A 17,328-nucleotide genomic window follows, 5' to 3' on the forward strand; every position below is an offset into this window, starting at 1 on the left:
CTCAAAATGTTTTTCGCTGTATCTTAGAACACAAGATAATAATAAACTAATACCAGATTGACAAATATTTAAATACTATGCTGCAACTTGGTAATTAAATAGATAACTAGGACTGAGATGAGAAAAAACTTTTTCACCCTGAGAGTTGTGAATCTGTGGAATTCTCTGCCACAGAAGGCAGTGGAGGCCGATTCACTGGATATTTTCAAGAGAGAGTTAGATTTAGCTCTTAGGACTAATGGAATCAAGGGATTTGGGGAAAAAGCAGGAACTGGGTACTGATTGTGGATGATCAGCCATGATCATATTGAATGGCGGTGCTGGCTCGAAGGGCTGAATGGCCTCCTGCACCTATTTTCTATGTTTCTATAGGGCAGGTTTGGTTATGGTGCTGGGAGTGCAATTTGTGCACATTGGGACTTTTTGAAATGCATATTTATTTAGAAAATGTCTTGCTTAAAAATTCATTACCTAATCTGGCATAATTATATAAATTAGCCAGACCATAATCACGTAAAAAAACACAGCATCTGTAGAGGGAAATGGACAAATGTTTTGGTCTTCAGACAGTTTGTTGTTCAATGGCGGCAAGGTGGATCAGCGGCAGAAGGTGCTGCCTTGCAGTGCTCACAGCGCCAGAGACCCGGGTTCTATACCGACTATGGGTGCTGTCTGTGCGGAGTTTGTACGTTCTCCCCGTGATCACATGGGTTTTCTCCGAGATTGGTTTCCTCCCACACTCCAAAGACGTACAGGTTTGTAGGTTAATTGGCTGGGTATACAGTAAGTGTAAATTTTCCCTGGTGTGTGTAGGATCGTGTTAGTGCGTGGGGATTGCTTGTCCACGTGGACTCTGTGGGTCGAAGGGCCTGTTTCTGCGCTGTATCTCTAAACTAAACTAAAAGGAGAAGGATGCCAGTTGGTGGAGGCGACAGCTGCAACAGGCCGGCTGCAGCTGGGAGCAAAACTTGCCGACTATTGCATATTGACTCAGTGGGCTGTTTGATTGCGTTATGGACTCACCGGGTATTGTTCATATTGCATTATCTCAATGATCTGTAGGCAAAAAAAGAATCTCACTGTACCTTGGTACACGTTGTGATGTCTTGAGAGGTCGGGAGCTTTTCTCTTGAAGGTTGGGAGGTGTGGGTGCCGGAAATGAAGACAGAAAAGTTCTTGTTTTCAAACTTAAATTCCATATATTTAGTCTTTTCCAAAAACAGGTAAACTTAATTGTTTGCAGACAGGTACACAAAACCAAAACAGGTAGTTAAATCAAAACTGTAGCTTGCTGCCTTCTTACAAAATATAACTCAAGCACTGCTTCGTTCGTTCGTTCGCTCCCTGTCTGTCTGCTCCAGTCGTTGTCTCTCCCTGTCTGTCTGCTCCAGTCGTTGTCGCTCCCTGTCTGCTCCAGTCGTTGTCGCTCCCTGTCTGCTCCAGTCGTTGTCTCTCCCTGTCTGCTCCAGTCGTTGTCTCTCCCTGTCTGTCTGCTCCAGTCGTTGTCTCTCCCTGTCTGCTCCAGTCGTTGTCTCTCCCTGTCTGTCTGCTCCAGTCGTTGTCTCTCCCTGTCTGCTCCAGTCGTTGTCTCTCCCTGTCTGTCTGCTCCAGTCGTTGTCTCTCCCTGTCTGTCTGCTCCAGTCGTTGTCTCTCCCTGTCTGCTCCAGTCGTTGTCTCTCTTTTTAAATACACTGCTTCCCTTCCCTTTTAGCTCTCTCACTGAGGCAATCAGCTCATCTGATTCAGCTGGGCAGCAATCAGTGTCAGCAGCAATCAGCATCAGCAGCAATCAGTGTCAGCAGGGCAGGCAGCCCTGCTGACTATGGGTTTTGTAGTCTTTTGCTGGCAGCCATGATGGTTTGTAGTCCTTGTTGCATCCACCGGGAGGAAATTTATCTCCCCTCTATGACTCTATGTGATAATAAAGAAACCATTGAACCATTGCAAGTTTGCAGCAGATGATCCAGATTCCATCCAGATGGGGTAAACCCCTTGTCCCAGGGTGGAAATATCAAAGTCTAGAGCACCTAACTTTCACTTAGGATGAAAGCGGCAAAGCTCAAAAGTAATGTGCAGGGCAAGATTTTTACACAGAGGGTGGTGGGTGCTCGGAACGCGCTGCAAAGGGTGGTGGTGGAGGCAGATACGATACGTGAAGTTGAAAAAGCTTTTAGATAGGCCCAAGAATATGCTGGGAATTAAGGCAAATGGATCATGAGCAGACAGATGGGGTTGGCATTGTATCTGGCAGGGACATTGTGGGCAAGAAGGCCTATTCCTGTGCTGTACTTTTCTATGTTCTATACCGACTATGGGTGCTGTCTGTGCGGAGTTTATAGTTTGTAGAAACCTACAGTTTCTCGTGTCTCCAAACCATAATGTATGCTGCCATTTTAAAGCACAGTATAGCCTTGCGTCACAGCCTTCAACTGTTGGAAAACATCATTATCCCCCAAGGCTCAGTACTCAGTTTCTTGTTTATATTTAAGCATATAGTGACAATATCGACTTGAGTATAAATAAGTTGCCAGGACCTGAACATTTCAGTGAAGGGAATAATTGGACAGGCTGGTGTTGTTTCCTAAAAATGTAAAGGCTTGTGGGGAAGGACTTCATAGAGAAACGTAAAATTATGAGTGGGTTGGGTAGGAAAGATATGTTTCCTTCCGAGTAGATTTGAAGTAATTGGCCAATGGTGAAGAGAGTGATGAGGAAAAATCTTTTCAGCCAGAGACTAGTAAAAGTCTGGAGCACACTGCCTCAATGCCTCAAAGCCCCTACGTGCAGCGTAGGTTCACTAGGTTAATTCCCGGAATGGCGGGACTGTCGTATGTTGAAAGGCTGGAGCAATTAGGCTTGTATACACTGGAATTTAGAAGGATGAGGGGGGATCTTATTGAAACATATAAGATAATTAGGGGATTGGATACTTTAGAGGCAGGAAACATGTTCCCAATGTTGGGGGAGTCCAGAACAAGGGGCCACAGTTTAAGAATAAGGGGTAGGCCATTTAGAACGGAGATGAGGAAAACCTTTTTCAGTCAGAGAGTGGTGAAGGTGTGGAATTCTCTGCCTCAGAAGGCAGTGGAGGCCAGTTCGTTGGATGCTTTCAAGAGAGAGCTGGATAGAGCTCTTAAGGATAGCGGAGTGAGGGGGTATGGGGAGAAGGCAGGAACGGGGTACTGATTGAGAGTGATCAGCCATGATCGCATTGAATGGCGGTGCTGGCTCGAAGGGCTGAATGGCCTACTCCTGCACCTATTGTCTATTGTCTATTGTCTATTGAATTCTATTTATTTAAAGTGATAAGGTGGAGGATTATGCGAAGGATGATCCAATAAACCTGCTGGATGGTGGGATGGAAGTTATGCCCACAGGGAACCCCATCCTGGCTCAGACTCGATGAAAGCAAAAGTGGGCGAAATTGAAATGATGCAGGTTACAGCCTTGTGAAATACGGTAGACAGGAAGCCATGATTAAGGAAGGTCTCACATGGTGAATGGTAGGGCCCTGGAGCTTGTTGTAGAATAGAGAGATCTGGGGGTACATTCACATGGTTCCCTGAAAGTGGCAACATTGGTAAACAAAGTAGTGAGGAAGGCATTTGGCACACTTGGGGCACTGAGTACAAGAGTTGGGACGTCATGTTACAGCTGTACAAGACATTGTTCAGACCTCACTTGGAGTACTTTGTGTAGTTCTGGGCACGTGGCTGCCAAGGATGTCATTAAGCTGCAATCGGTGCAGAAAACATTCACAAGGATGTTACCTGGGCTGGAGGGCTTGAGTTATAACAAGAGATTGGATAGGCTGTGGCTTCTTTTCCCTGCAGTGTAGGAGGCTGAGGGCAATCTTGTAGAGGTAGATAAAAGCATGAGGTAAAGATAAAGTGAATGGACATAGTCTTTTTCCCAGGCTAGAGCAGTCTAACACCAGAGGGCTTAGATTTGAGGTGAAAGGGGAAAGATTTTAAGAGAGCTGAGGGACTTTCTTTGCAATAAATGTGCAACGATCTGCCAGAAGAAGTGGTAGAGGTAAGTACAATTATAACATTTAAAAGACTTTGGACCAGTTAATGGATAGGAAAGATTTAGAGGGATATGAGCCAAATGCAGACAAATAGGACAAGCTCAGATAGACAACTTGATTGTCATGGACGAGTTAGAACAAAGGGCTGAAATGCTTCCATTCCTTTGACTCTTCAGAGGAACTAGTGTTGAAAGAATTAATTATCAGAACAATAACAAGGAAAACACCAGCATTTATTATTAAAGCACGAGTGAGGGCACTTACTAATAGATTTTGGCAAAGTCAGCATGGATTTATGAGGAGAGAATCATGTATGACAAATCTGGTTAACATTTTTTTGAGGCTGTAAGGGTGAGCCAGTTGATGTGTATTTGGTCTTTCAGAAGGCTTTCAATGAGGTGTCATAGAAAAATAGAAACATAGAAAATAGGTGAAGGAGTAGGCCATTCGGCCCTTCGAGCCAATATGATCATGGCTGATCATCCAAAATCACTACCCTATTCCTGCTTTCTCCCCATATCCCTAACACAAGTTAATAACACGTTATTAATTTTGAGCATAATATACTGACATGGATTGATAAATAATGAGTGGACTTGTAACAGAAAGTAGAAATAAAAGGGTCATTTTTACGATACGATATGATACAGCTTTATTTATCCCGGAGGGAAATTGGTCTGGCAACTGTCAAAAGATACAGTTACAAGGCATTGAAAGTGTCATATGCCTTATAATAATAATGAAATTTGAGGTTGTGAGCCTGCTAATGATTAGTTACTGCTGTGATTGCTGCTAGGGTCACATTAGCTACATACATTATTTGAATGAGAGGGTCAAATATATCCAAATATGTTGATGACAAATCTGGGTGGCAATATGTTGTGAGAATCTTGCAGAGGCTACGTAGGCTCAGTGGATGAGGAGGTTGTGATTTCTGTGTAAACATTACAAGGATTTTGGACTACAGATATCTTTGCTTTTTTATGTTGAATAAAAAATATGAGAAAATAACTTATTATATTTATTTTCCATTCAATATTAGAACCCATTAAAATGGCTCTTCTGATTGAGGCCAAAGCGTGGAAAATGATTCTTTGTCGGTTCTTGAACGACCAGTACAAGGCAAAAATGTTGGAAATTACAGCATTTATCAGTGAACAAATGAAAAATTTAGCTCGACCAATTCAGGATTTGGATGACGTTCGATGTGCCATGGAGTCGCTAACAGATATACGAAATAATGAAATACACATGGATATGACGTTGGCACCCATTGAGGTATGTGCCATTCTGTCTTCATCATGCCTTCCAATGTACGTTTTATCACTTTTTAAGAAGTCTTCAGATTTTTATTATCTATACTTGAATTCATCTAATTAATAGAAAGATTTCTGCAAGAAAATCAATGTCAAAGGTCTCAAGGACCTTTTTACAGGTAGCTCTTCTCAGACATTGCCTCATAAATCTCATCTGAGAATAGAAAAGAACTGATCAATAATAGAGATCGGATTATCCACCCAATGGAAGGAACATCCCAGTGAATTCAGTAACTATAATTCTGTTCTTGACATCAGCTTCCTCGACTCTACCCCACAGCAAACCATCGTATTCAGTGACATCACCTTAGGCCAGCAAAAGAGGTAAAAGGGCCCATATTAGTGGACCCACAACAAGGTCTTGGGGGTAGATCATATCCCGACTGAAATCTTAAAGTTAATGGGATAGATCTTCTTTGACGATTATTTTAGCCTCATTTCCACCACCGAGGAAGAGGACATGCTAGGGGACTGTAGATTAGTGTAATGATGTCACTCATGATATGTGTCATGCTGTTGTAGTTACGCCCCTTTGGGCTTTGGAGTGACGGCTGTTGGCGTGACTCAAGTTAGTGTAAGTACGACGTGCAGGCATAAGTTCGTACCTGCCAAAGTAGTTAATAAAGACTAAGGTTTACTATCAAGGTGTACGGCTTCTGTTATTATACAGCGAACACCAACATGGTGTCAGAAGTGGGATACGAACCCACGCCTCAGGAGTGGGATTATCTTAGTTTGTTATTTTTCTACTTTGTGCGATGGCTTCTGCTCTCAGGAAACCGGAGATCTTGGTGTTTGATGCAGATCTTGCGGAACGGTATCGCGTTTTTGAAGAGGATTTTTCAATCTACATAGAAGCTGCATACCCTGCGGCTGTCCCTGCTCTTCGTGCGTCAATCCTTCTTAACTTGGCGGGCACGGAGGCTGCTCGTCGTGCCAGAAGATTTCACTATGCACCGGCTCGAGTTGATGCCAATGGTGTCCAAATTGCTGCGGAGTCTATCCGTGACCCTGAATGTCTCCTGCGTAAATTCCGACAATTATGTGAGTTACAAATCAATGTGAGCATTGAACGCCACAAATTCTTTTCAAGGAATCAAAAACAAGGAGAGCCAGTTGAGTTATATGTTAGTGCGCTCAAGCATATCTCTAGTCGATGTGAATTTGGAGATATTCACGATGGTCTTGTTCGCGATCGTTTAATCCATGGCATACTGAATGATAAGGTGCGCGATGAATTACTGCGGGAAGTTGACCTAACCTTAGCGGCTGCTGAAAACCGCTGTCGCATAGCTGAATTGACTGATGTTCACATAAAAACTCTGGGACATTCTGCTGCTCGTGAAATTAATGCAGCCAGCATGTCTTATCAAGCTTCTACGGGTTTATCTCAACTGCCAGTCACCAAGTTAAGATTGATCGATAATTGCTTCAACTGTGGAGGTTCACATGTCGCGGTTCGTGATCGGTGCCCTGCGTATGGAAAAATATGTCGGCTTTGCAACAAACGTAACCATTTCATTAGGTGTTGTCGAGCTCGCAGTAACAGATTTCAAACGAGACAGTCAGTTAACTCGCTTGCCCATAATGAAGGTTCAATCTCTGAGTACACTGAGTTCTCACACCCAGAGAACAGCATGTTCTCACACCATCAACGAACTGCTGGCGAAAGTGCAGAGATTGATATACATGCTTTGTCTAAGTCAGTGCACCAACAGCTAGATCCCAAGGTCGCATTGCTCATTAATGGTAAAACCCTTTATCTCAAAGTCGACTCGGGAGCGCGCTGCAACGTTATCTGTTTGGCTGTCTTCCAGAAGCTAAAAAACACAGAAACCTTATTTCCAACAGTTACATCACTTGTCTCATTTGCGGGAACTCGAGTACACCCCATCGGCCAAGTTGAGTTACGTTGCTGTCTCAACTCACGTGCCCACATCCTGGATTTTTACGTGGTACGTGAGAATGTACCATCCCTACTGGGTGCTGATGCATGCCTAGATATGGGTTTGATCGCTTTCAGCCCTTCTGTCTGTCCTCTGACTACAGACTGTGATTTTACACGTCAAATTCTCACGCAATACAAAGATTTGTTCAACGACAAGCTGGGCAAGCTGCCTGTCAGGTACACAATTACCATTGACCCTGAGGTCATCCCAGTTGTTCGTCCAGCTCATAGGATTCCCCACGCTATGCGGGATCGTGTTCAAAGTGAACTAAACAGAATGGTGTCTCTGGGTGTGCTTACTCCCGTATCTGACCCCTCAGACTGGGTCTCCACAATGGTTGTCGCTGCTAAGAAGAACAAAGACGAGATACGGATTTGTATCAACCCCAAGGACTTAAACGCAGCGATCAAACGACCACATTATCCCATGCGCACTGTGGATGAGATTGCTGCGCAGATGGCTGAAGCAACTGTATTCACGGTGCTAGATGCCAAGAGCTCATTTTGGCAGATCCCACTGGAACTCAGCTCCACTAAGCTGACGACTTTCAGCACTCCATTCGGACGCTATAAATTTCTTAGGATGCCTTTTGGTATATGTTCTGCCAGTGAAGTATTTCAACAAGCCATGGAGCAATTGTTTGCGGGCTACCCGTGCTCCATTGTAGTGGACGATATCCTCATTGCAGGAAAAACGGTCAGCGAGCACGATGCCAATCTGTCAAAAGTGTTGAAGCGTGCCGAGGCCATCCATCTCAAGCTAAATCCTCTGAAATGCAAGTTCAGAGTGAATGAGGTAAAATACTTAGGTCATATATTTACTAAAGACGGCCTCAAAACTGATCCAGCGAAAACTAGTGCTATCAACGAGCTTCCAGCACCCACAGACGTGCTTAGTTTACAGAGATTCCTTGGCATGGCCAACTATTTGAGTAAATTCATTCAGGACTTCAGTGAAATTTCGGCCCCATTACGCCAGCTTACGCACAAGGACACTGCTTGGACTTGGCACGAGCAACAACAGACAGCATTTGACACTCTTAAAAGGCGGATGTCTAATGCTCCGACTCTGGCTTACTTTGACCCTAAACTACCGATTACTCTTACTTGTGATGCCTCACAACACGGGCTGGGCGCTGCATGCCTTCAGAATGATGGCAATGGCAATAAGCCTGTTGCCTATGCTTCACGCACATGACTGACACAGAACAACGGTATGCCCAAATTGAAAAAGAGCTGTTAGCGGTTGTTTTTGCCTGCAAGAAATTTAACGATTTTGTCTTTGGCCACACTGTCACAATTGAAACTGACCACCAACCTCTAATCAGCATTGTCAAAAAACCTATCCACACCTCTCCAGCGCGCCTACAACGGATGTTACTGCAACTCCAGAAATATGACATGGTGCTGATCCACAAACGCGGTAAGGATATGCACCTGGCCGATACTCTTTCGCGTGCACCCCGGAAGACCTGCGAGGGTCCGCCCTCACCGGATGACGACTTTGTTGTGATGAGTGTGTCTTTTATCCCTTCGTCCTGCATGGAGGACCTGGTTGCCCACACTGCTGTTGACAGTACGCTACGGTCCCTAGCCTCCGTCATTAAGCGCGGCTGGCCAGACAAGCACTACAATGTTCCGCTGCCAGTCCGGCCCTTCTTTGCTGTCCGAGATGAGCTCGTGCTGCAAGATGGCATCATTTTAAAAGGACACAAGGCCGTGGTTCCTGCCTCGCTGTACCACCGGTATTTTAACGCTGTCCATGCGGGACACCCGGGTGCTGAAGCCACTGTCTCACGGGCGAAAAGCATGTTTCACTGGCCTGGCATGGCTGAATACATCACCGAGAATGTGGCATCCTGTGCAGTGTGTAACAGTTTGGCCCCTCACCAACAAAAGCAGCCACTTCTTCCACATCCAGTACCTGAGCTCCCGTGGTCTACAGTCGCAGCTGACATATTTGATTGGCATGGCAAACAACACCTGGTGCTCGTGGATTCTTATTCAGGATGGTTCGACATTGATTTTCTCAGCAGCCCCACTTCCAGCGGAGTGATTTCAAAGTTATCTCGCCACTTTTCAGTCCACGGATCCCCGGTCAAACTGCTAACTGACAACGGCAGTCAATTCACTAGCCAACAATTCAGGGAGTTCGCTGGACACTGGAATTTTCACCATATCACCAGCAGCCCCGAATATCCCCAGTCTAACGGGCTGGCTGAACGGGCTGTTAAAAGTGCTAAACAGCTCATGGAACGTTCGTACAGAGCAAAATCGGACATATTCCTGGATCTGCTTAACTTACGCAACATCTCCCGTGACCCCATCTTGGGTTCACCGGCTCAACGTTTATTGTCAAGGCAAACCCGTGCCACAGTGCCTGTAGCCAATCAGGCTTTAGTCCCACAAGTGTTTCCACCGGAGGAGGTTCAATCCAGGTTGCAACAGAAGCGTGACATTCAGAAACGATGGTTTGACAAGACTAGTAGGCCACTGCCACCGCTGACCAAAGGACAGGTAGTCCGCTTACAGACTGACAGAGGCCATGACCGTATCGGAGTCGTTTCTGGAATTGCTTCAGAGCCACGCTCATATATCGTTAGTGCCGATGGTGGTACCTACCGACGTAACAGGCGACACATCCTGCCTGTGAACGAGCCAGTTCCTCATCAATATAATCCAGATGGTACAAGTTCGCTTCCCTTTGCGCCTACTGGCACTCGCATGCTTTTGCCAGCACGGCAATCCATGCCTGTAACAGCTCCCTTGCCTGTTCCATCTTCGCCTCCAGATTCATCGCCTGTTCCACAGTTTGCTGCTTCGTCTCCAGGGACGTTGATTCAGTCTCCCTCGCCTGTGGAATCACCTGCTCTCTCCCCAGAGAAGAGGAATGGAGATGGTCTCTATCGTACACGTGTTGGTCGTGTTTGCAGGCCGGTTGTGAAGTTTCCGGACTATGTTTAACTTTCCTCCAGTTTGTCACCGATTGTTATACATGCTCAGTTTATGTGTCTGTATCGTTGTTAATTCTTTAAGAGGGAGGATGTAGATTAGTGTAATGATGTCACTCATGATATGTGTCATGCTGTTGTAGTTACGCCCCTTTGGGCTTTGGAGTGACGGCTGTTGGCGTGACTCAAGTTAGTGTAAGTACGACGTGCAGGCATAAGGTCGTACCTGCCAAAGTAGTTAATAAAGACTAAGGTTTACTATCAAGGTGTACGGCTTCTGTTATTATACAGCGAACACCAACAGGGACCTCAGGGAAATCATATTCAAGAAAGGAGATAAACCCAAATGTTGCACCTCCTCAGTGATCTGCTGTCCGAAGAAAGATCATTGCAAGAGTCTTCCATAATCACCATGCTGGAGCCGCACGGTGGAGCAGAGGTAGAGTTGCTGCCTTACAGCGAATGCAGCGCTGGAGACCCGGCTTCGATCCCGACTATGGGTGCCGTCTGTACGGAGTTTGTACGTTCTCCCCATGACCTGCGTGGGTTTTCTCCAAGATCTTTGGTTTCCTCCCACACTCCAAAGACATTCAGGCTTGTAGGTTAATTGGCTTGGTAAATGTAAAAATTGCCCCTAGTGTGTATAGGATAGTGTTAATGTGCGGGGATCGCTGGTCGGCGCGGACCCGGTGGGCCGAAAGGGCCTGTTTCCGAGCTATATTTCTCAACCCAGGTTTTTCCAATCGCAATTATTTTGCTGCAGTAATCATGTGATGCATGTGAACTCTTTGGGAGTGCAAGATTATTTGTATTTGTTAACATTCACTGAGACATACTAAATAATTTACACTAAAACACTTGCCTCAGTTGCATTTCAATGCTCCATCCTCCTCCTTGACAAAATCCTTAAAAACACGAATCACTTAGCTCAGTAAGATAAGGTAGATATTTCCTTGTGGACTAGCTCATCCTGTGGCAATGTGAGATACAAAGAGTTTCAACATGAAGAGTTCAAAGCTGCTAGAAAGGTCGTCATGGGCAGCAGTGATTCCATTTCCCATATCCATCTCCACACCACTGTTTCATATCTTCTGAGCAGTCAGCTCAATGCACTTGCAAGGTACTATCAAAGGCAAGCCCACAAAATGTTCCAAAGCCACTTGCTGGATAAATGAACATCCCAGTTCAGTCTGGCTATTCCATTTTCTCTTGGGCATCATCCCATCATCCAACTCTTGCTTTTCTCTTGTTCTCTCCCCTTCTCCCTTCTCAACGGTTTCTACCTTTCCCAAGATCTGATGAAAGGCCAACAACTTGAAACAATAGACAATAGGTGCAGGAGTAGGCCATTCAGCCCTTCGAGCCAGCACCGCCATTCAATGCGATCATGGCTGATCACTCTCAATCAGTACCCCGTTCCTGCCTTCTCCCCATACCCCCTCACTCCGCTATCCTTAAGAGCTCTATCCAGCTCTCTCTTGAAAACATCCAACGAACTGGCCTCCACTGCCTTCTGAGGCAAAGAATTCCACACCTTCACCACTCTCTGACTGAAAAAGTTCTTCCTCATCTCCGTTCTAAATGGCCTACCCCTTATTCTTAAACTGTGGCCCCTTGTTCTGGACTCCCCCAACATTGGGAACATGTTTCCTGCCTCTAATGTGTCCAATCCCCTAATTATCTTATATGTTTCAATAAGATCCCCCCTCATCCTTCTAAATTTCCTCTCTCAATGGAAACTGTCTGACTTGCTGAGTACTTCCAGCATATTACGTTTTTATTTTGAATATCCAGTATTTGAAGACTTTATTTTTCAGTTCTTTATCTTTCCCAGGCCAGTGACCACAGCATCAAAACTTTAATTACAAAACTCTATTGGGTTTAACCTTTTTGCACCCAACAGCAGACTCCCAACTCAAACTGGTTGTACTTCCAGGAAGAGAGAAAGGCAATCATTCAAGGATAAGTTTGAATCCACTTTGAATAACAGATTCATGGGAATTAATAATCCATGATCAATCAAGATGGAGAAGGAACTTTCAGGTTGACACTAAAATACTCAGAGTGAGGCCCAGCACAAATTGGAGGAACAGCACCTTATATTTCGCTTGGGTAGTCTACACCCCAACGGTATGAACATACTCAAACTTCAGTCTGAAGAAAGGTCTCGACCCGAAACGTCACTCACTCCTCTCCTGAGATGCTGCCTGACCCGCTGAGTTACTCCAGCATTTTGTGATACCTACTCTAACTTCAAGTAACCCTTGCTCCCCCTACCCAGTTCTCCGACCAGTCTGACTGTTCCTCTGATTACATTGTATCTCTGTCTGCTTTGTTGTCACCTTCTCCTAGTTAACAATGATCTTTTCTACATTTTTCTTGATCTCCATCTCTTTTGATCTCTTACACTTCCTTATCTCTGTAACTCCCTCTTCCCTGACGATCAGTCTGAAGAAAGGTCTCGAGGGTTTTGAGGGTTCAGTGTTGAGGTGGATAGAAAATTGGTTGGCGGACAGGAAGCAAAGAGTAGGAATAAACGGGTCCTTTTCGGAATGGCAGGCAGTGACTAGTGGGGTACCGCAAGGCTCAGTGCTGGGACCCCAGTTATTTACAGTGTATATTAATGATTTGGATGAGGGAATTGAATGCAACATCTCTGAGTTTGCGGATGACACGAAGCTGGGTGGCAGTGTTAGCTGCGAGGAGGATGCTAGGAGGCTGCAGAGTGACTTGGATAGATTAGGCGAGTGGGCAAATGCATGGCAGATGCAATATAATGTGGATAAATGTGAGGTTATCCACTTTGGCGGCAAGAACAGGAAAGCAGAGTATTACCTGAATGGTGACCGATTGGGAGAAGGGGAGATGCAACGTGACCTGGGTGTCATGGTGCACCAGTCATTGAAAGCAAGCATGCAGGTGCAGCAGGCAGTGAAGAAAGCGAATGGTATGTTGGCATTCATAGCAAGAGGATTTGAGTTTAGGAGCAGGGAGGTTCTGCTGCAGTTGTACAGGGCCTTGGTGAGACCGCACCTGGAGTAGTGTGTGCAGTTTTGGTCTCCTAACCTGAGGAAAGACGTTCTTGCCTTAGAGGGAGTACAGAGAAGGTACACCAGATTGATCCCTGGGATGGCGGGACTTACATATGAGGAAAGACTAGATAGACTGGGCTTGTAGTCGCTGGAATTTAGAAGACTGAGGGGGGATCTTATAGAAACATATAAAATTCTTAAGGGGTTGGAGAGGCTAGATGCGGGAAGATTGTTCCCGATGTTGGGGGAGTCCAGAACCAGGGGTCACAGCTTAAGGATAAGGGGGAAGTCTTTTAGGACCGAGATGAGAAAACATTTCTTCACACAGAGAGTGGTGAGTCTGTGGAATTCTCTGCCACAGAAGGTAGTTGAGGCCAGTTCATTGGCTATATTTAAGAGGGAGTTAGATGTGGCCCTTTTTGCTAAAGGGATCAGGGGTATGGAGAGAAGGCAGGTACAGGCTACTGAGCTGAATGATCAGCCATGATCATATTGAATGGCGGTGCAGGCTCGAAGGGCCGAATGGCCTACTCCTGCACCTATTTTCTATGTTTCTATGTTTCTATGTTTCTATGACCCCGACTATGGGTGCCGTCTGTACGGAGTTTGTACGTTCTCCCCATGACCTGCGTGGGTTTTCTCCAAGATCTTTGGTTTCCTCCCACACTCCAAAGACATTCAGGCTTGTAGGTTAATTGGCTTGGTAAATGTAAAAATTGCCCCTAGTGTGTATAGGATAGTGTTAATGTGCGGGGATCGCTGGTCGGCGCGGACCCGGTGGGCCGAAAGGGCCTGTTTCCGAGCTATATTTCTCAACCCAGGTTTTTCCAATCGCAATTATTTTGCTGCAGTAATCATGTGATGCATGTGAACTCTTTGGGAGTGCAAGATTATTTGTATTTGTTAACATTCACTGAGACATACTAAATAATTTACACTAAAACACTTGCCTCAGTTGCATTTCAATGCTCCATCCTCCTTGACAAAATCCTTAAAAACACGAATCACTTAGCTCAGTAAGATAAGGTAGATATTTCCTTGTGGACTAGCTCATCCTGTGGCAATGTGAGATACAAAGAGTTTCAACATGAAGAGTTCAAAGCTGCTAGAAAGGTCGTCATGGGCAGCAGTGATTCCATTTCCCATATCCATCTCCACACCACTGTTTCATATCTTCTGAGCAGTCAGCTCAATGCACTTGCAAGGTACTATCAAAGGCAAGCCCACAAAATGTTCCAAAGCCACTTGCTGGATAAATGAACATCCCAGTTCAGTCTGGCTATTCCATTTTCTCTTGGGCATCATCCCATCATCCAACTCTTGCTTTTCTCTTGTTCTCTCCCCTTCTCCCTTCTCAACGGTTTCTACCTTTCCCAAGATCTGATGAAAGGCCAACAACTTGAAACAATAGACAATAGGTGCAGGAGTAGGCCATTCAGCCCTTCGAGCCAGCACCGCCATTCAATGCGATCATGGCTGATCACTCTCAATCAGTACCCCGTTCCTGCCTTCTCCCCATACCCCCTCACTCCGCTATCCTTAAGAGCTCTATCCAGCTCTCTCTTGAAAACATCCAACGAACTGGCCTCCACTGCCTTCTGAGGCAAAGAATTCCACACCTTCACCACTCTCTGACTGAAAAAGTTCTTCCTCATCTCCGTTCTAAATGGCCTACCCCTTATTCTTAAACTGTGGCCCCTTGTTCTGGACTCCCCCAACATTGGGAACATGTTTCCTGCCTCTAATGTGTCCAATCCCCTAATTATCTTATATGTTTCAATAAGATCCCCCCTCATCCTTCTAAATTTCCTCTCTCAATGGAAACTGTCTGACTTGCTGAGTACTTCCAGCATATTACGTTTTTATTTTGAATATCCAGTATTTGAAGACTTTATTTTTCAGTTCTTTATCTTTCCCAGGCCAGTGACCACAGCATCAAAACTTTAATTACAAAACTCTATTGGGTTTAACCTTTTTGCACCCAACAGCAGACTCCCAACTCAAACTGGTTGTACTTCCAGGAAGAGAGAAAGGCAATCATTCAAGGATAAGTTTGAATCCACTTTGAATAACAGATTCATGGGAATTAATAATCCATGATCAATCAAGATGGAGAAGGAACTTTCAGGTTGACACTAAAATACTCAGAGTGAGGCCCAGCACAAATTGGAGGAACAGCACCTTATATTTCGCTTGGGTAGTCTACACCCCAACGGTATGAACATACTCAAACTTCAGTCTGAAGAAAGGTCTCGACCCGAAACGTCACTCACTCCTCTCCTGAGATGCTGCCTGACCCGCTGAGTTACTCCAGCATTTTGTGATACCTACTCTAACTTCAAGTAACCCTTGCTCCCCCTACCCAGTTCTCCGACCAGTCTGACTGTTCCTCTGATTACATTGTATCTCTGTCTGCTTTGTTGTCACCTTCTCCTAGTTAACAATGATCTTTTCTACATTTTTCTTGATCTCCATCTCTTTTGATCTCTTACACTTCCTTATCTCTGTAACTCCCTCTTCCCTGACGATCAGTCTGAAGAAAGGTCTCGAGGGTTTTGAGGGTTCAGTGTTGAGGTGGATAGAAAATTGGTTGGCGGACAGGAAGCAAAGAGTAGGAATAAACGGGTCCTTTTCGGAATGGCAGGCAGTGACTAGTGGGGTACCGCAAGGCTCAGTGCTGGGACCCCAGTTATTTACAGTGTATATTAATGATTTGGATGAGGGAATTGAATGCAACATCTCTGAGTTTGCGGATGACACGAAGCTGGGTGGCAGTGTTAGCTGCGAGGAGGATGCTAGGAGGCTGCAGAGTGACTTGGATAGATTAGGCGAGTGGGCAAATGCATGGCAGATGCAATATAATGTGGATAAATGTGAGGTTATCCACTTTGGCGGCAAGAACAGGAAAGCAGAGTATTACCTGAATGGTGACCGATTGGGAGAAGGGGAGATGCAACGTGACCTGGGTGTCATGGTGCACCAGTCATTGAAAGCAAGCATGCAGGTGCAGCAGGCAGTGAAGAAAGCGAATGGTATGTTGGCATTCATAGCAAGAGGATTTGAGTTTAGGAGCAGGGAGGTTCTGCTGCAGTTGTACAGGGCCTTGGTGAGACCGCACCTGGAGTAGTGTGTGCAGTTTTGGTCTCCTAACCTGAGGAAAGACGTTCTTGCCTTAGAGGGAGTACAGAGAAGGTACACCAGATTGATCCCTGGGATGGCGGGACTTACATATGAGGAAAGACTAGATAGACTGGGCTTGTAGTCGCTGGAATTTAGAAGACTGAGGGGGGATCTTATAGAAACATATAAAATTCTTAAGGGGTTGGAGAGGCTAGATGCGGGAAGATTGTTCCCGATGTTGGGGGAGTCCAGAACCAGGGGTCACAGCTTAAGGATAAGGGGGAAGTCTTTTAGGACCGAGATGAGAAAACATTTCTTCACACAGAGAGTGGTGAGTCTGTGGAATTCTCTGCCACAGAAGGTAGTTGAGGCCAGTTCATTGGCTATATTTAAGAGGGAGTTAGATGTGGCCCTTTTTGCTAAAGGGATCAGGGGTATGGAGAGAAGGCAGGTACAGGCTACTGAGCTGAATGATCAGCCATGATCATATTGAATGGCGGTGCAGGCTCGAAGGGCCGAATGGCCTACTCCTGCACCTATTTTCTATGTTTCTATGTTTCTATGTTTCTATGACCCCGACTATGGGTGCCGTCTGTACGGAGTTTGTACGTTCTCCCCATGACCTGCGTGGGTTTTCTCCAAGATCTTTGGTTTCCTCCCACACTCCAAAGACATTCAGGCTTGTAGGTTAATTGGCTTGGTAAATGTAAAAATTGCCCCTAGTGTGTATAGGATAGTGTTAATGTGCGGGGATCGCTGGTCGGCGCGGACCCGGTGGGCCGAAAGGGCCTGTTTCCGAGCTATATTTCTCAACCCAGGTTTTTCCAATCGCAATTATTTTGCTGCAGTAATCATGTGATGCATGTGAACTCTTTGGGAGTGCAAGATTATTTGTATTTGTTAACATTCACTGAGACATACTAAATAATTT

General features: G+C 45.4%; 1 protein-coding gene across 1 annotated transcript in view; it reads left to right on the top strand.

The window, feature by feature from the left end:
- LOC144593828 (dynein axonemal heavy chain 8-like) overlaps positions 1 to 17,328 on the top strand; it is a 460,724-nt gene that overhangs the window by 137,072 nt on the left and 306,324 nt on the right. The window contains 1 exon segment of the mRNA XM_078399946.1: positions 5,073 to 5,308. Coding sequence (XP_078256072.1) covers positions 5,073 to 5,308 — 236 coding nt within the window.

Source organism: Rhinoraja longicauda, chromosome 5 (genome assembly GCF_053455715.1).
Source record: "Rhinoraja longicauda isolate Sanriku21f chromosome 5, sRhiLon1.1, whole genome shotgun sequence".
Classification (NCBI taxonomy): domain Eukaryota; kingdom Metazoa; phylum Chordata; class Chondrichthyes; order Rajiformes; family Arhynchobatidae; genus Rhinoraja; species Rhinoraja longicauda.